General features: G+C 45.8%; 1 protein-coding gene across 1 annotated transcript in view; it reads left to right on the forward strand.

The window, feature by feature from the left end:
• The window catches only part of chrna8 (cholinergic receptor, nicotinic, alpha 8), a 42,984-nt gene continuing 18,407 nt past the window's right edge, over positions 1-24,577 (forward strand). The window contains exons 1-4 of the mRNA XM_077017684.1: positions 1-150; positions 9,769-9,908; positions 16,552-16,596; positions 19,591-19,700. Of these exons, the coding sequence (XP_076873799.1) occupies positions 81-150; positions 9,769-9,908; positions 16,552-16,596; positions 19,591-19,700 (365 nt within the window). The 5' untranslated portion in view covers positions 1-80. The remainder of the gene's footprint in view (positions 151-9,768; positions 9,909-16,551; positions 16,597-19,590; positions 19,701-24,577) is intronic.

Below are 24,577 nucleotides of genomic sequence, written 5' to 3' on the forward strand. Positions count from 1 at the left end.
TCTACTCCTCGCGCAGTTCCGATGCTCCAGTTTGAAGTTTACTCGGCGCGAATTATATCTGAGGACTACAGTCACAGAAAATGCAGAATCGCGGATTTCTTGTCATTCTATACGGCACAGTATTTGTATGGATGTCTTTCTGTATCAAGGGTACGTACGTGCGTGTGTGTATATGCAGTATTATTCATTATTCGCTCTGTTTAGCGATGTATGAGAAGAGACTCTTTCAGGAGTTCGGTGCGTTATCCTGAATGTGCTGTGTTGTGTGTTCTGTTATATTAGGATGTTCATAATATTGTGAATTAAATGAACTCGTACGTGGTGCTGAGATCAGGAGCCTAATGCATTCGCCAGGTAGGTCAGTTCACAGCTCAGAAATGCGGTTTTGATTCACAGTGATCAGTGTGCCGCTTGCTTTACTGCGCCTTTTAATGCCATGCTGACATCTGGCAGGAACTCACTCACTCACTCATGTTTAACGATTACCGACCCTCGTCCCAAAATCTGCCATTTAAGACGCATGTGTGTGTGTGTGTGTGTGTGTGTGTTCTTTGATTTCTCCACTCCGTGGTGGTCGTCATCTATCTTGGAGGTGTTTAGCCAGCCTGTAACTGCTGAAGCTGTACGTGACTGTGCGGTTCACTCCAGGTTCACTCCTGCGTTCCCGGCGCTACCTGCATGCGCACGCGGGGATCATTGAAGTCTCCGCGCGATACTGAACACGCGCCCGTCCGTGTCAAGGTCACGCGCTCCAGTGGTAGACATCTAGAGTGTCTGAGGACTGTGTTTAAAAGGATTGTTTAATCTCAGGTCGGTTAAATTCGCCCACGATGGTTCAACAATTATGGGAGGATTGCACAACAGGACCGTGGTCTCGGTCGTAACAGGTTCGCTGTGCTTCTCGAGACACCCGTAGTCCTCCCTCACCACCAGGATCCAGACCTCTAAGACCGACGACTTTTAAAAGTAATTGAAAATCCCCTCCCCAGTGCAAACTCCCCAAAACTATCGATTTTTGCAGGTTCGGGCAGCGTTCCTTCATTCTCCTGTAGAGCATCTTATGCAAATCAATAACAATCTTCATTGTATGTGTACTGCCATATTTGCCTGATGTGTTTTCTCATAATCAATATTGTGGGGAGAAAAACAGCAAAATGAGGTTGCTGGACAAATTTCTTTGGCTCTTTGAACAGATGAAGCAACAGTGGTGTTTAGTGTGTCTAGTGTGCCTTAAATAAGGTCAGAATCAGATACCTGCCCCCCATGGGGCTGAAAAGAGACTGAAATACGTAATGAGTAGAGAGGTGTGAACACTCCCTAAATATAGCGACTAAATCGCTTATTTGCCAATACTGCTGCTGCTTTATCGCCATTCAGAAAAACAATACGTCTCACGCCACGTCTCATTTAGGGGGGCCCAAAGATGTTGTGACGGGGGCATTGCCCAACTCCCCATCACCACCCCCACCCCCACATCCAGAACCGCCACTGCACGGGGGCGGGGCCTTGTACAGCAAAAATTCAGCATTGACTGACAGGTGTTTATACAAATTTAGCTGGGCTCAAATGAACAAAACTTCTGTCACCTGTGTAGGGAGTGTCTTAAAAAGGCAACTTTAGCTGTGTGGGATGATGGGTATTTTCTGGAGGCTTATGAGAGCAGCGCCTTTCAGGGCAACGTTACACGCTTCACACAGTAAATCCTGCCGTGCACGAGACGAGTTTCAGGAGGGGCTCAGCTTTTCCTCTCGGACTTTAATCTATTGCAGGTCACGTTCCCTGCAGGGTAGGTGTTGCACTTCCTCAAGCAGAAACCACACGTCCTAGACCATTGAAGGCCCCAAACTCTGTTCAGCAGTCTGATGTATTTTTCTCAGCCGCAGGGGTGTGAGGTATTTGCCTCACTGTCTGGTTTGAAATCCTCCCCAGTCTGCTTTGATTTCATGTTGTGTGAACAGTATGTGTGAACCTGCTTCTGTTTTACCTGTGTACAGTCACTGGCTGCTTTGTTACCCCTGTTTCATAAGTGTGTTTGTTACACCTGTGTCATAAGTGTGTTTGTTACACCTGTGTCATAAGTGTGTTTGTTACACCTGTGTCATAAGTGTGTTTGTTACACCTGTGTCATAAGTGTGTTTGTTACACCTGTGTCATAAGTGTGTTTGTTGCTCCTGTGTCATAAGTGTGTTTGTTACACCTGTGTCATAAGTGTGTTTGTTACACCTGTGTCATAAGTGTGTTTGTTGCTCCTGTGTCATAAGTGTGTTTGTTACACCTGTGTCATAAGTGTGTTTGTTGCTCCCGTTTTGTAAGTTTTGCAGTGCATCTGTTTGGTCCGTTTGTCAGATACCCTCTACAGAAGTCAGGTTGTGACAACACGACCACCATTGATGGGTTATTGTTTGGGTGGCATAAAATTCTCAACCCAACACTGATATGACAACGCTGTGGTAGTGAGTGTTGTGCTGGTGTGAGTGAGTGATACATTGTGGGACTACCGTTTGGAGTAATACTGTCTGGCATGTCCAGTCCTCCACATGCCACACACATGCAGATGGTCTGAGTATTAATGAACACGACGGAGGCTGCAGTGATTCCCATAAAAAGATTTCTGCATAATCCAGCCCCCAATTGGCAGTGGTGGTATCCCCTGTCTAGACCTCAGTGTCTGTACTTCAAATGGCTGTCTAATTTAAAAAAAGGAAAATTAGATTGACAGTAAAAAAAAGAACATTGTGAAACATCTCTAATGAAGTGAATGGTGAGTGTAAGCGTAGACATGTTACCATGAAGTGACACGAACCAGACACACCATATCAGGTCCACACGTGCTCTGCAGGTCTGTACATTGTATCATAGTGTCAGGTCCACACGTGCTCTGCAGGTCTACACATTGTGTCATAGTGTCAGATCCACACGTGCTCTGCAGGTCTGTACATTGTGTCTTAGTGTCAGGTCCACACGTGCTCTGCAGGTCTGTACATTGTATCATAGTGTCAGGTCCACACGTGCGCTGCAGGTCTGTACATTGTGTCATAGTGTCAGGTCCACACGTACTCTGCAGGTCTGTACATTGTGTCATAGTGTCAGGTCCACATGTGCTTTACAGGTCTGTACATTGTCATAGTGTCAGGTCCACACGTGCTCTACAGGTCTGTACATTGTATCATAGTGTCAGAGCCACACGTGATCTGCAGGTCTGCACATTGTGTCAGTGTCAGATCCACATGTGCTCTGCAGGTCTACACATTGTGTCATAGTGTCAGATCCACACGTGCTCTGCAGGTCTGTACATTGTATCATAGTGTCAGGTCCACACGTGCTCTGCAGGTCTGCACATTGTGTCGTAGTGTCAGGGCCACACGTGCTCTGCAGGTCTGTACATTGTGTCATAGTGTCAGGTCCACATGTGTTTTACAGGTCTGTACATTGTGTCATCGTGTCAGGTCCACATGTGCTTTACAGGTCTGTACATTGTCATAGTGTCAGGTCCACATGTGCTCTACAGGTCTGTACATTGTATCATAGTGTCAGATCCACACATGCTCTGCAGGTCTGTATATTGTGTCATAGTGTCAGATCCACACGTGCTTTGCAGGTCTGTACATTGTGTCATAGTGTCAGGTCCACATGTGCTTTGCAGGTCTGTACATTGTGTCATAGTGTCAGGTCCATATATGCTGTGCAGGTCTGTACATTGTGTCATAGTGTCAGGTCCACATGTGTTTTGCAGGTCTGTACATTGTGTCATAGTGTCAGGTCCATATATGCTGTGCAGGTCTGTACATTGTGTCATAGTGTCAGGTCCATATATGCTGTGCAGGTCTGTACATTGTGTCATAGTGTCAGGTCCATATATGCTGTGCAGGTCTGTACATTGTCATAGTGTCAGGTCCATATATGTTCTGCAGGTCTGTATGATTGTACAGTCACATTCTGCCAGAGCTAAGTCACGATTCCAGCTTTCATGGACTCTGCGGTGACATGCAAGTCTGCAGCAGGTTGCAGTTTTCAGTGGTATGAAATCTGACTCTTAGAAATAAAAAGCCCTGAGAGACAGATGAAGAGCCCAGAATCCGAGTCTGTGTCAGGTGTGCTGAAATGACACCAGCCTCCCACAGTGCTTTGCTGCTCTTTCAACACTTTGCCAAGTCTGTCACGCCACTCTGAGCTGTGAAGTCATGAAAACCACGAAACCAACCGCTGCTCTCAAAATCACTCGCTCCACCTGGGAATGGAGGAAGGGGGTGAGTGTAGATTACAATTCCAAAAGAGAAGGAGAGGTGGTGGTGGTTATGCGATGTCTGATAGGGCCAAACATGTCGGGTAGATTAAGTTATGCTAGATTATGTATGCTGTGTGAGGAAACCAAGCATGGCCATTCTCCTGAGTCTACTACTGGTCAGTGCTGAGAAATTACACACAGTTTGACAGGAGCTTCTCTCTGGAATAACTTGTGTCTAAGCAAATTATGCTAATCATTGCTGCCATATTTTAAGCATTTTTGAGCTGTCTTAACAAGGACCTCTTAGCCATTTGTCCAGAACCGCAGACATGATTAATTAATTAGTGCTTCTGCTAAACTGATTCAGCTTGTCAGCAAGTCCAAAACGATGAAGAGTCCGATGGCATCTGTTCAAAGTCTCAGAGTCTCAGAGTCTGGTCTGCCAGGGGGTTTGCCTTGATACAAACCAGGACAGACAATATAGGGTTTTGTTTCTTTGAGACTGTCATATGAAACGATAGTCATGGTAGGTACTACCGGCTGTTTGATTATGATCAACTGTGAAACAGTATGGAAAGAAAACATGGATGTGATATATTTTTTATTTCAACATTCATTTAGTTGTCAGAGCATTACCGAGGAACAGATGTACATTACATAAGAAGCAATCTTCTAAATGACTGCGTAATAAATCCTGTTAACTTGTTACAAACAACGCACTTCTGCGATGTATCTTCACATCCGTAGCAGTGTAGCAGCACTCTGGTAACCCATGCTGAAACAGGACAGACAGCTTGAGAGGACACAAGTCTCAAAAAAGGACAACAAAGGACAGGGTCCCCTCTGTAAAATGATGTCAGAGTAGGAGCGAAACTGGGTGATCGTCTCTAGACACTCATTCTCTTCTGCATTCATTAGAATATGAGACTAACGGACGTTCAGGATCCGGGTTCATATTTAGGACAGGGTCATGGCACCAGATAATCTGAGGCATTAGTCTATGATGGTATTTGCAATTTTTCTGCATGCTTTACTAAAGTAAGGAGAATGTGTTGTGTGTATTGTGATTTACTGGTATGTGTATATCAAGACAAAGAAACAATTTAGCTTCTAATGTAAGTATAAATTATATTTTGAAGTAATTTTTTTGTTCAGGATATTTAATTGCACCAGTCTATATATCCAGGTATGTCTGTGTATGTGTGTCTGGGTATGTGTCTGTTTGTGTATGTGTGCGTCTCTCTGTGTGTGTGTGTGTATGTGTGTGTGTATGTCTGTATATGTATGTCTGTGTATGTGTGCCTGCTTGTGTGTGTGTATGTGTGTGTGTTCATTGTCTTGTGTTTTGGTAGTTTTTTTTGCATTTACTATATTCCTCTGTATGACCCAATCAGAACTGCCTCTACTGTTAGTCTCAACTGGAACAGTTGATGTCCAGGCAATAGGGACAATTCATCAGAGCATGCACACAAAAACACCACACACACACACACACACACACACACACACACACACACACACACACACACACACACACACACACACACACACACACACACACACACACACACACACACACACACACACACACACACCTTTCTAGACCCTCTGTTACAAGATATAACCTGTTTCCCTCTTCAAAAGCCTTGACACAATACCAGGGAAGAACCTTTTGCTGTGGTCCCTATTACCTATATGTGACAGCTCTCAGGCACACTCCATGCCCCACTGAAGATGTAACCATCTCCCAGACTGTGTGGAGCTTGTCGGGAACACGCCAATGTTTCAAACATCTTTCTCAGGTGAGCTACAAGTTCAGAAGGTTCCTTGGAGTAGATGATAACGACTTGGTTAAGCATGCTGAAAACATAATCCTGTAGCAGTTCCATCCGTGAGTGGAGGCTTGTCTGATGCAAGATTCTCAAACTGCAATGTTCTGGAAAGAGTGCGGGATTGATTCCAGGGAACTATTACTGTGAGGGGAATCGGCTGTGAGAGGTTTATTTTCTTGTTTTGATGTTTATACAGATGTGCTGGACATTCAGCCTTTTAAATGGGCTCTAGCCTTGCGCTAAGCTGGCCAGGGACACAATCCTACAGCAAAAGCACTGACCCATTTATTATAGAAGGGATTTCTCTCTCTCTCTCTCTGTCTCTCTCACCCTGCTTTCATAATTGAAATACCTGTCGTGGTTGTATTATGAAGCTGGATGATTTAATGTTGTATTAAAACAATATCTCGTTCCTGATCAGAAGCTTCCATATAAGATGATTTGTACATAATCCACGCTGGAGAGAGAAGAAATATCTTTCAGTCTTGTTTTATTCATTGTGTGTTTCGTGCTGAGATTAGGGTCAATTTATGAGTTTGGAGCTACTGATACAGGCTTTCAGCATTCACTTGGGTGGTTATAATCATACTCAGAGTGAAATAGGCCCACCATAAAAGGTCTAAAGTCCCCCCCCCCCCCCCCACACACACAAACACACACACACAAATGTTGATTCCATCAGATATCCATGCGCAGGAGAGATGGCGAGGTGTTTTCCTCTCATTCTATTCCTTTAAAGTCCTACACTCTTTCTCTCTCTACACAGGGCAGACATGCTCCATACCTTTTTAAGTCCCTGTACTTTCCTCAGTCTGTGCTCTCTCTCTCTCTCTGCTCCCCCTTTTCCTTCACTCCTCCTCTCCTCTCATCTCTCTATTCCTAAACTCCTCTGTCTTTTTATCCCTCTTGTTGTACTCATTCTCATTCTGACTTGATATTTCAGACCCTCCTTCTTCATCTGCATAAAGATCAATAAGGTTGTACTGATGTGGCCCTCCGGCTGCCCCCAAACTGCCCCGGGCTGCCCCCAAACTGCCCCGGGCTGCCCCCAAACTGCCCCGGCATTTTTGTCCCGTGAGCAGTCTTGCCTCCTGCTAGATTCAAAGCTCAGTGAGATCTTGTTTCGCTGCAACGCTGTTGCCCTGTATTCGTTCTAGCCCGAAATACTCAGCAGTGATGCAGTTGAGAGCAGTCAGGTTTTACAGTAGATAAAAGACTTTCATTTCCTAAACCCGCCAACATGTACACACACTGTTCTCTCTCGCAAGCTCAAAACCACACCCCCAGCGGGTTGCCCTTGGTTACCCTCGCATGTCAGATTCTTCTACTTGTGCTCGCGTTTTTGTTCTATTACACTCCGCCCGGGGTGGGAGTGTCATTAGCTGTGACTGGTCTGTGATGTGCATGATCATATCACAGCAGGAGTCTGTAGACCTGCTGGGTTGGTCTGAGGTCTGCGGGCACATGCCAGCTGGTGGCAACGTGTGTTGAAACCTGAGCAAAGCTGAGATTGTTTAGACGTGTTGTTTAAAAGTGTTCAGCAGATTGTTTAGAAGTGTTCAGCTGATCCTCAGGGTGTGTAAGCATGTTCAGCTCATCTCAGCGTGTGTAAGCGTGTTCAGCTGATCCTCATAAGTAGAAAAAGACAAAGAGAAGTAAATCCAATATACAGGTAGAGTCTCAAACTTTTTAATCTTAAACTTGAATTTAGTCTTAAACTCACCTGCTGAAATAATTTGGCAGGTTTGGAATTCACTTGCTGGTGATGCAATCACTCCTATTTTTACTTTATCTTCTCTCTCATATTTTTACCATTTCATATATATACATATTTGGCTTCGCAGAAGGTTCTGAGTGCCAGATTGTGAGGGCTAGACAGAACGTGCTGGCACCTCCAAACCCTGAGCAGGTTCATGGATAGTTCACTGTGACAAGTTCATGGATTCCCACCGATGCGTGTCGGGAGTGAAGACTGAGTCCATCTGGTCTGATTGAAGACCTACTGTAGCACAAACTGCATAAAACTGTAGCACAAACTGCATAAAACCGTAATACTAGCAATGACATGAAGGTGTCAGAACCTTCAGTACATCTGTTTATGGAGTGGAGTGGAGGTCATATTGCCCGTGTTGACCCCTGCCAATGGCTAAAGGTGCCCACAAACGCAGCGGGAGACATGGAGTAGATGTAGGAGTTCTGGGTGCATGAATCATTTTTCTTTTACATCATGTGGACAGCTGGGTGCGTGTTGCTGGGTGAGAGGTGCACTATGGGTAGACGCCAGTGAAGGCAGCGTGACACTCTGAGAACGTTCTGCTGGGAAACCTGCTGGGTCCTGGATGTTCAAGTGATGTTACTTTGACATTTCCCATCTACATACACACTGCTGCAGACCAAGTGCACACACACACACACACACACACACACACACACGTATATATAACTCAGGAATTTGACATTTCATCATTTACATCGAAGTTACTTCTTTTGGTAATCTGCCTTAGATTTTACTGTATACTCACTACTATAAACAGGCCCACTTATTTTTCCATTGTTTCCATTCACCAACTGATTGTGCTTATCTCAGTGTGTAAACCAAATTAGGTCAATAGGAGATTTAAATTAAGTATGGAAATACTCACTCACACCCTCTGCCAGTAAATGTTGTTTACTAGTTGAAGGTCAGTAAAGAAATAAACTAAAATGTACTTGAGCAACCCCAAATTATTTCAGATTATGCTGATTAATTTTCATTGAAATATCAGTTTTTCTTTGAGAGCTTTATAGCTATGTTTACTTTGGCAATACGAAGACGACTGCACAAAAAGACTGCATCAGCCAATCAAGATCTGCAGTGTGTGGGTATCTGCATATATTTGCATATTCATTACAGATTATCTTATGATGAACCGATTTAGTTAGAACAGCGTCCCTGAATATGTTCTGACTGGTGCCAGACAACCCAAGCAGCCATGGAGACTCCCTTATCCCGTCCTTTCACAGGAGAGTGACGGAGACTGCTAGCGTCTGCAGGTGGAGAGATCCCACTTATATAACCCTCTCCCATGTCACCGACACAATGCCATCTGTTAAACACACCTTTGATTACATCTGCATCTCAATTCCCAGTCATGTGACACGGGTCTAGCAGTGTCCATCTGCCTATAGTTGTACACCTTGGGAGTTGTGTGTCTGTGTACCACTTAATCCACAGATAATATGGTTCATCTGGTGTATTCACCCTTGCTGTTATTTATGTGTCTCTAGGACTACGTGCATCTATTTCACAGCTTTCATCTCCGTCTTTCATGTGTAATATTTCTTTGTTCATAAGCGACCGGCGCATTTAGTAATGAAACAGGAGATCTTTTCTCTCGTTGATGAACACTCCGCCGGGGTTTCGTTTCCTTTGCGCCACTTTGTCCCTCGCCCTCTCTCTCTCTCTCTCTCTCTCCTCTCTCACCTCTCTTTCATCTGGGTGCACTTGTCTAGACCCTTTGAGAGAGCCTGTAGCCCTGAGCAAATTAGCCTCGATTAATGCGCTGTCCGTCAAATCCTGTAGCAATCAAACTCGTTAGGGGGCATTTAATTAATTATTATTATATAACCTGACCTTCTGGTTAAAAATGAACAGAACTTCTTGGTGAGCTTGTTTAAAAATGTCTCTGTCTCTCTGCCCCCATCTGTTATTCTCTCTCTCTGCCTGTCTAGACTCTCTGCAAGGAGAACACCAGAGGAAGCTGTACAGGGAGCTGCTGGCCAATTACAACCGGCTAGAGAGACCTGTGGCCAATGACTCCGCCCCCCTGGTGGTGGAGCTGGGACTCACACTGCTACAGATCATCGATGTGGTGAGTGTGTGTGTGTGTGTGTGTGTGTGTGTGTGTGTGTGTGGACACGGATTCAATTATCTTTCCGTGGATTTATTCAGGATGTGTATGCTGTCCTGCTACGGTAGACAGTAATTGAGTTTGCAACAGACCCATATCCAAAAAGTGCCGCTTTGTCATAGAATGTCAAAAAGAGGAATGGATGGAGAGAGCTCGAAAGAGAGATGGAGGATAGAGAGATGGAGAACAGAGAGAGAAATAGTGAGATGGGGGATAGCGAGACAGAAAGACAGAGATCTACATTTCAGAATCAGAATACTGTAGAGGTCTCCACAACCCACTGCACTTCATTATGGAAATTCAATCAGACCTTATCCACCAGCTCCTACAGCTCCCACAACAGGCTGTGTCTTCTCCCATCTCTCCCCACTCAGTGTCTCCCTATCTGCTTACTCGGTCACACACATTCGGGTTGTATAAACTGCATATTTTTCGATTGCCCATCCCTTCAAATTTTTATGTAGAATGAATTCAACAAATGAACCAGGTTTTAGAGACCTGCTCTGTTCTCCTGTTATAGAACTGAAGGTTTCTGGAAGAAACCTTCCAGAGCAGGTTCTCAACATGTCTCAACCTCCAAGAACAAAGGTCCTCAACCTTCCACAACCCACAGCCCACACGGACATCTCCAAAGTCTGATAGCCCCCTCTCACACATCGCTGTGGTCCTGATTATGTTCAAAATAAATCACCCAGCCTTTTCCATTCACGATTCCATTCGCTGTTCACACGTATAAAAATAAACAAAAACAAACGGAGATTGCAGTTGCCTGCACTCAGCATGCACACTTCAATATCAAACCCGTTGGGATGCTGAAAATGAAAGTCGCAACAGGAGAGCTGAAAAAAAAGAAATCTGTTTATTCCTGTTTGCTCTTAAGTGTCACGGAGCGCGGGGAAAAAAATAACCCAAGTGCCGTTTCCAAGAAGACAAGTCAGAAAATGGAGCCGAAGCCTTCTTGCTCTGACAAATCAGGACGTTCCCATTTCACAGTTTCAGTCTCGCATCTGAAAGAACTGTGGCAGGGTTCGTTAGACTTTTAGCGCAACCGAATTCGGCATCTGGAGCCCAAGTACGGGTTGGGGCTTCATCATTTGCTGGCGAGCAGGAGAAAAATGGTGACATCTGCAGCACATCCAGGGGCTTCCGCTTCGTTTCTGGCCAGCAAGTCAGAAACGTTTTGGAATGAACCGCAGCTTTTGACGGATCGCTGCTACACGCTCGCGCTTTTACATCTTTCCTCAGCGTTGCGCCCTCTGCGTCGGAATGTGAAGGACGGCCTTGTCTTTCCGCCGGAAGACGTGAACCCAGTCTATTTAGGAGACGGAGAGCAGCGACCGGCCGGTTGATTTTGGCAGTCGCTTAAGAATTGGCATGAGGTGTAAAAAATCATAGAGTATTGCCCTGCCACTCAACCCAAGACCACCGTGCCACCTTGGAGTGATAAAAAGGCCAAAGTGATCATGGCCCATCTGGCATGGGATCTTTATGGAGTAGAAGGTTTTATACAAGTGGATAGACTATCATGTCATTAACTTTGCTAATATGTGTAATTTGACAGTGAGTTGACCTATTGGTTTTGCCACCACATGTCACATTCTCTATTGGTTATTCTATCGCGTTCTCTTCAGTAGCGTCGCCTTCCAATAGTGAACTTGGTCCCCTAGTGTTGTCGTTCTTCTTGGTTCCTGACTGCACACATATCTCGCCTCCTCGTCTGTGTCGCCAACCCCCACAAGCTTCGTCAATCAAACATCACATTTGAGGAGGCTGCCCTGACTAAACCCCGCTTGACTTTAACTCGTGAGTAATGCTGGTGATTTGTCATGTCTTCACGTGCTTTAATTCCTGTTCGTTAGAGCCCGGGCGGTTCCTCCACATTTAAAATCACTCTTCTGACTTTATGACAGCCGAAGGTCAATAGAATAATTGTGTGTGATCTCAGGAAAGAGTAGGAACCGTTTTCATTCGCTGAGAAAACCAGGCACTTGGCCAGGATGATGCTAACGAAGTCAAGTTTTCTGACACACGGCTTTTTGGTCCATAAAAATCCATAATAGCGGTGGAGATTTGGGCCGTTTTAAAGCACCTTTCATCACTGCTGGAAGCTGCACTGTTCAACTGCAGAGTTGGCAGAAAGACTGACTCAGATCGTCATGACTACATGCTCAACATTCAAAATACGGGCAGCTGATTGGGCATGTGCGATGATGCACGACCGGCAGTTGAGCCATGTCAGCGTCTAATACAATGTCGTGAAGCATGTCTCGTGTGCCAATTTGTTAAGGTAGAAAAGAGGGAAGACACTGTTTCTTCTCAACTTTGGAAGTCCTTAGGAGTTCGGCTCAGTCGAACACAGTCACAGTTAATGGAGCGGATTTCAGTCTGGCGAGTTTCACGGAGAAGTACGAACCTTGACCTCTCATTGTCCTTTCCCTTTGCTCCTTGTTCTGTCTCACTGGAGACCTCCCTCACACCCACCCAGTCACCTCCAGATATCTCCCCACTCCCCACGTTTCCTCCACGCGTGAGGTGTCTGTTTATACCATCGCATCCATCATGGCTGCCCCCGTGGCGGCTCCAGTCGTCCCAGATGGCGCAGGGGCCTGTGGGCGGTGGATGGGGAGGTTCTGAAACTGAACACATGAGTGGCTCTCCAGCAGGGGTCTGTGGGGTGGGGGGCTGGGAGGTGTCAGCTGGCATGCTATGCCCGACGGGCCCCGTCACCCTGGATGACGCTTCAACTATGACGGCAGGAAGAAGGTGCCCCCTTCTCCAGGGTTTTCTGGAGAGTTAGTGATGAAGATATCAGATGGTTTTATGAGTGGAAGGTAATACACTTTTACAGGCCTCTGGCTTAAGGACATGAGCAGTGTGTGTATGTGTGTGTGTGTTGGTATGTTGTTAAGGTGGTGATTCAGGAACACTGCCAACCAGCCACCAAAGGATCTGGATCCCTCTTTCTCCTCCATTTCTCCTGTTTCTCCTTTATCTTCTAATTTTCTCCTCTTTCCTCTCACTCCCTTTTCTCATTTGCTCCTTACCTCTCATGAGCCTCATTCACCGCCTGCTGTTCAACAGTCATGAAATCGCCTCTCTGTCCATCGCCCTCTCCCTCTCTGTCTACCCCTCTTTCTTTCTCTCTATTGCTCTCCGTCTATCTCTCTCTCTGTCACTCTGGCTCTATCACTTTTGCTCTCCATCTCTGTCTTTCTGTCTACTAAGCAACTTTTTTATTTTCTCTTTCCATTATTTTCCTTTTTTCTTTCATCTTTGTTTGCAGTGAGAAAGACGCTAAACCTGTTAAATATTAATGCAAAGAAATAGGACGAGTGAGAGAATGACAGAGAGAGAAAGAGAGAGAGGACAGGGAGAGAGAATGTGAGAAAGAGGGGACAGGGAGAGAGGGAGAAAGAATGAGAGAGGGAGAGAGAATGAGGGAGAGAGAATGAGATAAAGGGAGAGAATGAGAGAGAGAGAAACTGTATGTGTGTGTGTGTGCTAGATTAGCAGCTGTGTCTCTCATTAATGTTCTCTCCTATAGTTCACTTCCTGCCTTTATTAAATTCACACTGGCGTAGCTGCATTCGCTCCTTATCAAATCAATCACCTTATTTGATTCCCGGCATAAAGAGCTCCGCGGATATGGATAAGGCCCAGTTATCTTCCATCTTCATGGGGACTCCTGCATTTCCAGTTCATGGATTCAATTTGTAGACTTGCGAAGCGTAAATAGACAATGGGTCTTTATCTCAGCACAATCTCATCCCCTCCTGCCTGTGGGAAAGCAGGCTGCCAGGGGGAGAGGAGGGGGAGAAGTCAAGAGGATGCAGACTGGAGGGGGAGGGGTCATGTGATGGGGAGGGGTCAAGGGATAGGGAGGGGTCATGGGAAGAATGGGGGGCAGGTAGGAGTAAGGAGGAAGCTTTTTTTCAAGTTTGATAGACAGACCAGCTCCCTATTCTGCTCTTCAGCACTGGCCTCAGATCGGTTTCCCTTACCCATCTTCCAACCCTCGCCACTATGAAAACTGCTTAAACCCTCAGTAATGCTAGCAAGAGCTCATCAAGCCCCAGCTTTATCAACACAGCCCTGGACTTATCCTCAAGACTTGTGCTGAGCGTACTGAAATACTGAACCAACTCACTCAGACCTGAAACTTCTATCCCAAGCGTGAACCTTCTCAATCAAGCATGAACCTTCTCAATCAAGCGTGAACCTTCTCACCCAGGTGTGAATATTCTCACCCAGGCGTGAACCTTCTCACCCAGACCTGAACCTTCTCACCCAAGCATTAACCTTCTCACTCAGACCTGAACCTTTTCACCCAAGCGTTAACCTTCTCACCCAGACCTGAACCTTCTCACCCAAGCGTTAACCTTCTCACCCAGACCTGAACCTTCTCACCCAAGCGTTAACCTTCTCACCCAGACCTGAACCTTCTCACCCAAGCGTTAACCTTCTCACCCAGATCTGAACCTTCTCACCCAGGCGTGAACTGCTACTGTTCCAGCCCCAGTTGCTGCTGACCAGATGCAACCTGCAGCAATTTCCCGCTCCATAACAGAGCTAAAGACCTGAAATCCTGAAATCCGCATGGCACGAGAACAGTGCGATGCACAAGTTCTCATGGTGAAGCCATAAAACACTTTCAGACCTACTTGGTATTCAGTGGATATTGTGTTAAGTTTTCGTTCGTGGGGATTTTATCAGAGGACTGAGATACTATCAGAGATTTAAAAAAAGACAGGATGAGAACAAGATGGCCTCATAAAAGAAGGAAGATGAAAGCAAAGATTAGATTCCTCCCATTAAAAAAAGGGAAAAAAGAGCAGCCTAACAAACTAAAATGGTGATTATTACAGTGACAATGAAGTTAACCTCGAAACACTAATGATCGTTGTTTCAGCAACGAAACGGTTGTGTGTCGTCGGGGAAACCCGCATGCAGCATCAGGTGGTCAGTTGCCGGCAGTTATAATGGCTGCCAGCCGGCTGCTGCCGTGCTGGAATGTCTTCAAGCAGAGCGACGCCAAATGTGTCCCGCACTGCCACTGCCAAACGAAAACACACTGAGCCCATTTCAACAGAGGGAGAGGGAGGGGAAGAGAGAGAGCGGGAGAGTGAGAGATGGAGAGGGAGACAGACAGAAGGAGAGAGAGAAGAGGGAGAGAGAGAGAGAGAGAAAGCAAGAGAGGAGTGAGGAAGAGAGAGAGGGAAAATGAGCTCCTCTTCAGAAATTGAATCATTTGCCCCTAGAGGGAAATGTTAAAAGCAGTTTAAAAACATCTCAATGAAACTACATACTAAAGAGAAAGATGAACATCCATTTCCAACAGGTACTCACATTCCCTCTCCCACCATACTCACTCTCCAATTCACACTGCCACCATACTCACTCTCCCATTCCCTCTCCCACCATACTCACTCTCCCACCATACTCACTCTCACAATCCCTCTCCCACCATACTCACTCTCCCACCATACTCACTCTCCCACCATACTCACTCTCACAATCCCTCTCCCACCATACTCACTCTCCAATTCACACTGCCACCATACTCACTCTCCCATTCCCTCTCCCACCATACTCACTCTCCCACCATACTCACTCTCACAATCCCTCTCCCACCATACTCACTCTCCCACCATACTCACTCTCCCATTCCCTCTCCCACCATACTCACTCTCCCACCATACTCACTCTCACAATCCCTCTCCCACCATACTCACTCTCCAATTCGCTCCCACCATACTCACTCTCCCATTCCCTTTCCCACCATACTCACTCTCCCACCACTCACTCTCACAATCCCTCTCCCACCATACTCACTTTCCAATTCACACTCCCACCATACGCACTCTCCCATTCTCTCTCCCCACCATACTCACTCTCACATTCCCTCTCCCACCATACTCACTCTCACATTGCCTCTCCCACCATACTCACTCTCACAATCCCTCTAGCACCATACTCCCTCTCCCATCATACTCACTCTCCCATACACACTCCCACAATAGTCACTCTTCCATTCAATCTCCCACCATACTCACTCTCCTATACACACTCCCACAATAGTCACTCTTCCATTCACTCCATTCACTCTCCCACCATACTCACTCTCCAGTAGCTGACCTAGTGTGATAAACTGGGTGCTGTCGATGCTTGGGAGGTTTAGGATTTAGCAACACACACACACACACACACACACACACACACACACACACACACACACACACACACACACACACACACACACAGCATGGTTTTCATGAGCTCACAGAGATGCATTATACCCAACACAGCTTTCCATTGTAGTGGAGATTGTCATTTTGAAGATTTTCTGAGGTTCGACAGCTCCAATTCACAGAGGGTTATTAACACTCACTCACAGGACGACCTCAGATGCTCTGAGATCACTGGTGTGTGTGTGCATGCATGTGTGTGCGTGTGTGTGTGTGTGTGAGAGAGAGAGAGAGAGAGAGAGAGAGAGAGAGAGAGAGAGAGAGAGAGAACGTATAATCAAAGAGAAAAAAGAACTAAATGCAGGGTCAAAAAAAAGATGGACTTTCATTTCACATAAAATTTTCTCTTTTCTTTTTAGGATGAGAAGAATCAAGTGCTCATAACTAATGCTTGGCTACAACTGGTAAGTTCTTCAGTGTGAGTGTGAGTGTGTGTGTGTGTGTGTGTGTGCACACAAATCATCCACTTTGAGCCTTACCACCATTTACAAGACCAATCTTTCACTGTCTGGTTTGGTATAAATGTGACATTTCCTGTGCCGTTCCCCTGATAGGATGCAATTCTGTCTGTGTGTGTGTGTGTGTGTACGTTGGCCTGAGGTGATGAGGCTTCACTGACAACAGGCAATTCAACAAAAACACCAAGTGCTTACAAAGAAAATGTCCTTTCATGGCCGTTCACGTACAGCGATGAGGAGCAGGGGGCGGAGCTCCATTTGGTGAGGACCAGCCCAGGGGGCGGGGCTCCATTTGGCGGCGCTCCGTTTGGCGAGCTATCAAACGATGCGGTTTGGAGCACAGCCTCTGCTGGAGTGTGTTTGTGTGCTAGATCACTAGTGCTCTGGTGTGAATGCTGGTTCTGCCCTACACCCATGGGTCTGGGCTCTGAGGTGTTGGGTTGATCAGGGTCCTTCACGCTGTTTGATGATTCTGTTGTTGCATGTTTGGTTTTACTTTCATGGTAAGATCCCTCAATTAAAAATTGAGGACGCAAAGATTGGATTTCACACCGTGTGAGTGCACACACATAAAATATGAACAATCTCATTTAAGACGCCGTCGTGCTGGACGTGGATCACCTGCTGGCATCTGTCCAAACCACACAACACCTCCAACCCACACACAACACCTCCAAACCACACACAACACCTCCAACCCACACACAACACCTCCAGAGAGCCGTTTGTGTAGAAGGGCTGTTTGTGAAATGCTCACAATAGTGTGGACAGTCATCATTGTGACTATGTCACTATATTTGTGCCTGTACCATGCATCTCACATGGAACAGACACAAACAATACAAGTCTAAATCTTGAAGTAAGCAATTATTTGAGTTTATTTATTTATAGACACATTGAAAAGCTCTCCTTGGTAAAATATGCTGTTGGAAAGACATCCAGTAACCTCAGTAAAATGTACACCTGGTCCTCTTAATGAAGTAGCTAAAGCTCCCAGGAACTAAATTACAGGTTTATAAGCAGATTTAGGGGCAGGTTATAAGCAGGTTATAAGCATTTCTTCATCACATGTCGTGAGCTGTAATAAGTCCTTTCAACCTCCATTAGTGTATGTATTTAAGGGCACTGACACATGGAAACGTTTCAGTCTGTAAATGTTCTCACGCTGGTTTCTGATCCCTTTTTGGAGATGGCTCATACAGATTTAGGGCCGTCATTAATAACGGAGTTTAAATTAACTTCACACATCAGTATCCAGCAAATTTGGGTAAGATCAAAGACTGAGGATGTACACAGCCCAGGAATTCACTTCAAGAGTGTCTCGGATCTCAAGATGAAGAGTGGAGAGCCCTCTCTAGAGATGTGGTATTTTAAACTCCTTTAGAAACTATTCCCAGTTCACGCTGCTTTAAACAAACATCCAGAAGTCTCAAAATGATCTCTGAATTTCATGCGTGAAAGGTGGTAGGATGAACTGACCACCTGTGCCAGACTGCAGATGTGGGTACTGACGTGGAAGAGGATGCAGATGTTGCAAAACTACAGACATGGAATACATCTCCAGATGTTCCAATACTACAGATGTGAAAGAAAACCTACAGATGATAAAAGAAGATTTAAAGACTCTGCCAGTGTTACAAAAACCTGCCCAACGGAGCAAAGACGTTAAAACTATGCAGTGCGTGAATGGCTTAATGTTCTTAGTGAAATCTCTCTCTCTGTGTGTGTGTGTGTGTGTGTGTGTGTGTGTGTGTGTGTGTGTGTGTGTGTGTGTGTGAGTATGTGTGTGTGAGATCTGCTCATTTTGTTGGCAGTGTCAGATGGTCTGTGGGAGCTGCTAAGGGAGAAAGCCCTGAGCAAAGAGTGAGAGAGATGAAGTGAGACATGGAGAGAGAGAGAGACAGAGATAAAGTGAAACATAGGGAGAAATAGAGAGAGAGAGAAACAGAGATAAAGTGAAACACAGGGAGAAATAGAAAGATAGAGAGAAACAGATAAAGTGAAACGGAGAAATAGAGATAGAGAGAAACAGAGATAAAGTGAAACAGGGAGAAATAGAGAGAGAGAAACCGAGATAGGGTGAAACTGAGAAATAGAGAGATAGAGAGAAACAGAGATAAAGTGAAACATAGGGAGAAATGGAGAGAGAGAAACAGAGATAAAGTGAAACAGGGAGAAATAGAGATAGAGAGAAACGGAGATAGAGTGAAACATAGGGAGAAATAGAGAGAGAGAAACAGAGATAAAGTGAAACAGGGAGAAATAGAGAGAGATTGAAACAGAGATAAAGTGAAACGGAGAAATAGAGAGAGAGAAACAGAGATAAAGTGAAACAGGGAGAAATAGAGAGAAAGAGTCAAACAGATAAAGTGAGACAGAGAGAGTGGAGGGAGATGGTTGGGGAAAGCAGGCAGGTGGAGAGTGTGAGTGGTTCCTCATGGCTGCTCTAATTTGATGTGCGTGGCTGGGGGTGTGGCTAAGGGGAGAGAGTGGCGTGTCAATGACTGGAAGCTCTGTGACCCAAAGGCCAACACAACAGAGCCCTGTGACAGACAGGACACACACATCATGCAGGGCTGCAACATGCTTACTGGAAAACTCAGATTCCTTGGTATGAAAGACAAATTGCATATAATGGCACTGTGAAATAAACAGGACTCCATAATATATATGTGTGTGTGAAAAGTATGTGTACCAGTCTTTAACGGTGTGTGTGTGTGTGTGTTTGTTAAGTACGTGTATCAGTCTTTAACGTTGTACCTGTCTTTAACGATGTGTGTTGTGTGTGAGTTAAGTACGTGTACCTGTCTTTAACAGTGTGTGTTGTGTAGTGTGTGTGTTAAGTACGTGTACCAGTCTTTAACGTTGTGTGTGTGAGTGTGAGTGCGTTAAGTATGTGTACCAGTCTTTAACTGTGTGTGTGTGTGTGTGTGTGTGCAGAGCTGGACAGATGTCTATCTGAGCTGGAACCCTGAGAACTACCCCGGCGTGAACAATCTACGCTTTCCCTCCAATCAGATCTGGACACCAGACATTCTCCTCTACAACAGGTAACGCTCCACACCTAAAATAACACACACACATATTTATGCACATTCACGCACATAGATACACATACATACAAAGACACCTGTGTACTCAAGCACACACACACCCAAGTGCCCATTTAAACTAATTTAATCTGTTTGGAGTTAATTTTTTTAGATGTACATTTTTTTACATTGTTCACATTAGCTTTAAATAAAACTCCCTTCAGACTAAAAGCTTGAAGATGCTGTTGCTTCCACTGTGGGATTGATCTCCTTCTTTTTAGATCACGTATACGCTCACTTATATGCCTAAGCCTAATTAGACAGATCAGACGTACATCCCGTACCCCGTACCGGATTAATCAGACAGTCTGATCCAGAGAGGGGGTTTTATCCATGGGGTCCATGTAGTCATACCATCTGCTCAGGATTTTAAGCATATTTTACACAAAGAATCTGATGGTTTATTTAGTCCACTGTTCACATTCAGGAGAATTTTACACTGTCTGGTTCACTAGGAGTGCTAGTGGGAGGGGCTGTGGGTAACTATGGTTCTGCTTGAGTGACCATTGGCTGAGCTGAATGTGGCTGGAAGGTTGTGGCTGAGTGGGTACTTCCTGTAGTCCTCCCCTGGATCCATGTAACCTGTTGCCTCAGGCAAGATTTGCTCAAAGAACCGCAGTTCCCACGAGCCCCTGTGGCTGCAGGCTGCTCTTTTCATAGGCAGGCTCAGAGTTTTGTGTGTATGTGTGTGTGTGTCACACATGTCTCAGACAAAGGATAATCTACAATGGCCAGAAAAGGTGACACACACGCATGCTTGTGTGTGTGTGTGCTTCTGTGTGTGTTGGCACAAAAAGCGATTTACTCCCTACTGTGCTGTGTCCTTCTGCGGTACAGCTTTGGAAAATGTCACACTCTGACTTTACATAATTGCGTACGAGTAAGTGCACACGGTTGTCATCGTCAGCTCCACGAACATCAGCCCATGATGTCGAGGTCTGAAGGCTACATCGCGGCTGCTGAGTCATGCTGAGTCATGCCGAGTTACGGCAAAATTCGCTTTGTCATACTGGCCACTAGGCAGGCGGAACCTGTGCAGCAAATCAGGTCAGCGGGACATTCAGGGCTGAAAACATCCTGTACTTACTTACACTGTACTTATAGCCACGGCCAATCCACCGAGGTCAGCACTGTTTACACCGCCGCCCTCTGTGCGAGTGCTGATGCCCCCTCCTCCATCACCCGCCTCCGTCTGTGTGAGCTGGTCCTCCATCACCAGCCCCCGTCTGTGTGAACTGGTCCTCCGTCACCAGCCTCTGCTCATCTCACTGCTCTAAGCTGCAGGATCTCCCTGCAGTAACACGCCTGATTCCTCCAGTGAGTGAATAAACTGGCCTGCTGTGGCGTTTTGGGATTACAGTCATGGATTATTTGTTTTGATTTTTTTGGTGAAGTGAAACCAAAAACAACAGAAAAACTGCCTGATGAGTGTTATTCTGACCAGCAGGTGTTAATGCTGTTGTACTCAAGCAACAGGCGTCAAACGCTCTGGAACATGAGCTTCAGGAAATACATCAATTATGCTGATCATACAATTCAAATCCAAACAAACGTACAAACAAGAAGTGTTGTCATGGTAACGAGTTTTAGTGAAAGTGGCCAGAGGTCATGTGCCTGTCCCACCCTGACATGAAGCCCACCAAACGGTCTGTCACCATCGAGTGTTCTCCAGTGATGTAAAAGACAAGGTCAAAAGGTCAAACCATGGTCAAGCGAGGTCAAAGGTCAACGATGGTGGCCGAGGATGGAGATGCAGTAGCCCGTTAACGGAAGAAGAGGAAGTGGTACCTCGACTTGTGGTGCGGGACTTACTAACCAACTTACCCAGGGAGGGAGAAAGAGAGAGAGAGAGAGAGAGAGAGAGAGAGAGAGAGAGAGAGAGAGAGAGAGAGATAGAGGGAGAGAGAGAGACAGAGAGAGGGAGAGACAGAGGGAGAGAGAGAGAGAGAGAGGGAGAGAGAGAGAGAGAGAGAGAGGGAGGATAGTAGGAGGGAGGGATTAAAAGATGTGATATTGGTTAAATTAATTCTGTAGAAGCCAATGGGGAAGCCACCACAGCTGTGGCCTCCCCAGATTTACACATTTAATCATTTTTACAACGGACTGTAATTTATTGAGCACTTAATGTGCATTCTGCTCCAGATCAATCTGGACTGTCCCCCTTTGTTGGGCGTGTGCCGCTAACCACCGGCTATCAGATCTAATCAAAAGTAAAGCATCTGGAAGCAATTGTGGGGCCAGTGCATTTTTGGTGAGGCTGTGAATTATCAAGAGCACCAACAAGTTTGTCATCGTATGGGTTCAGTAGTTCTTGTAGTTCAATAAACTCTTAACAAGCTTTCAGGACGATACTCAAAGTGACCTGTTGAGTGCTGGGTGAGGCATTTCAGCCACTGTATCCTTCCAATAGAGTTAATTTATTTAAAAGAAGTCTTGAAGCATGAACCGAGGAGAGAAGAACGTGAACTTCTCATACAGAAGGTAATTATCCAGTCCACTGAACTTCCTCATTAAACAACACAACTTATTCCTCATTAAATAACAGGACTGTATGAAGCATGTAGATACACATACTGTGCACTGACAATTGTGAAGAAAAGTGCAGTGATGTGTGTAAAATATACAAAATGAAACCAGAAGTTGGATAAGACCATGATGTTGGATAAGAAACCTACAGGTAGCCCTATATCACCTTATAAGCTGACATATATTACACTTTAAGGGTGGACTGCTTAATATGGCGTAGATACCAGACTGGAGAAAACTGAGTCAACCAGACACACCTGTCTCAATCTAGCACTATATAACACGGGTTATATAACACACAATGAGACATGTGCAGAGAGGTTTAAAACACCTATGGAAGTCTTCGTTTTCTGGAAAAGAAGTGCTGTGACCTTGTGCCCTTTGTGACCCTTGCCTTGTGCTCTTGTATCAGTCTAAGAAACAAGCGTGCTGTTACATCAGTGAAAGGCAAACCAAATGAATGGTTTGACACTCACTTATGACAATAATGCCAACTTTGGTTCATGAATTCTGTTCTCTGTCTGCCCTCTGTTTATTTCTGAATGGCATCTGTGACGCAGGGCATTTAAAAAAGATTTAAGGGTACAAATGCAGTGAAGGCGACTTCAGACGCTGAATGAGGTCAGTGTTTGTCCGGAACGTTCCGGGAAAGACAAGCCATAAAAGTGAAGACGCACAGAGAGAGTGTGTGTGTGTGTGTGTGAGAGAGACAAAGAGAGAGAGAGACAGACAGAGAGAGAAAGGAACGAGGGAGAGAAGTTTAGCAGAGTGAGAATTACACACAACATTAAGCTGCTTAGACTCAGGATGAAGAGCCATTAATGGCTGCAGTCCTACAAGCCTAAATAGAAGAAACATGGAGAGAGAGAGAGAGAGAGAGAGAGAGAGAGAGAGAGAGAGAGAGAGAGAGAGAGAAACAATTAAACCTGCTGAGAATTTATTGTTATTATTATTCTAAAAGAGCTGTAAGCTAAATTGTCGAGACGTTTAGCTGCAGTCCGCAGGGGATTCAAGCTATTCTGTGTTTGTAATCCACTACAGTGTGTATGAATTTTCACAATTCAAAATAAATAAATCGAAGGAGTAAAATATGTACATATGCTACAAAACGTGGATATATGACAGGCGCAAGTTCAGCGTCACACAGAATTTACCTTTCCAAGAACAAAGTTTGAAGTTCCTCAGGTTCCTTTTAGAACATTTTAGTGATGCCATCATGATGAGATGAGCTCGGCACTAGGCGTGAGGAAGAGGAGGGTGAGGGTAGGGACGAAGGGTAAAGTGCATGTCTCATATATGCTGTTGCTTTTTAAAAAATGAAGCATTGTCCTTTATGGGGGTGTTTAAATTGTCTCAAAATGTTTTTCTTGTGACGGGCAGGGGTGAGCAACTAAAAAGGAAGCGATCATGCCAAGTCTCAGGGAAATAGGATGGTTTAATAGAAAGTGTGCAAACCAAAACCCCGTGCATTGTTCCAAATGTAGGAAATTATAACCAGCAGTCAACTGGTACAAAGACAAGACATATATAGACGAACAAACGACCCTCAGGTGAGACAGATCACGGGTCCCACCCACCTGAGGGACGAACATCACGTGACCAAAAACAGGACCGCTGCCGCTGTAACCGGGGGTGACCGGCAGGGGGCCCCACCACAACGTGACAGACCCCCCCACCAAAGCCGCACTCCCCTCCGGATGTGCGGCTTACAGCGGCAGCACACAAAACACAACAAAGGGGCGGGAGGGCGGGGACAAGACAGGGACCCGTTCCCTGCCGTCCTAGAGCTGAAACACAAAACACATAAGCTCCTCGTCACAGGACGCAGACAAGGCAGGGACCCGTTCCCTGCAGTCCTGGAGCTGAAACACAAAAAGGACAAACACGTTAGCTCGCCTCCTGGGCGGGACCCTGGACCGACCGGGCCGTCAACATGATGACAACCACGCCACGGTCGGTCACAGGGCCCTCACGCCCTAAACGGCCTTAGGCCGCTTAAGCCCCACCGCTGTGCGCGGACCGGGAACACATGGCCCAACAAACGTCACAGGTGTGGATGTGTGCAGGCCGCCACACTGGGGTGCAGCCACGGCTTCTACCGACCACCTCCCGAACCTACCTCCTCGCTCGGAGCTGACCCCTGCCCTTTTCGCTAGGGGTCACCCCAGACTCCTGGGGAGTGAACCCCTCCCGGGGCCCCTCATCTCAAGGTGGACTCTTCCACCCAACCCAGGAGCGCCAGAGACCAGGGCCCTGGCAATTCGCATCAGGGACACGCTGGTCACCCCGAGCTTGAAGGGGAGGGTCTC

This window comes from Brachyhypopomus gauderio, chromosome 1 (assembly GCF_052324685.1).
Source record: "Brachyhypopomus gauderio isolate BG-103 chromosome 1, BGAUD_0.2, whole genome shotgun sequence".
In the NCBI taxonomy this organism is placed as follows: domain Eukaryota; kingdom Metazoa; phylum Chordata; class Actinopteri; order Gymnotiformes; family Hypopomidae; genus Brachyhypopomus; species Brachyhypopomus gauderio.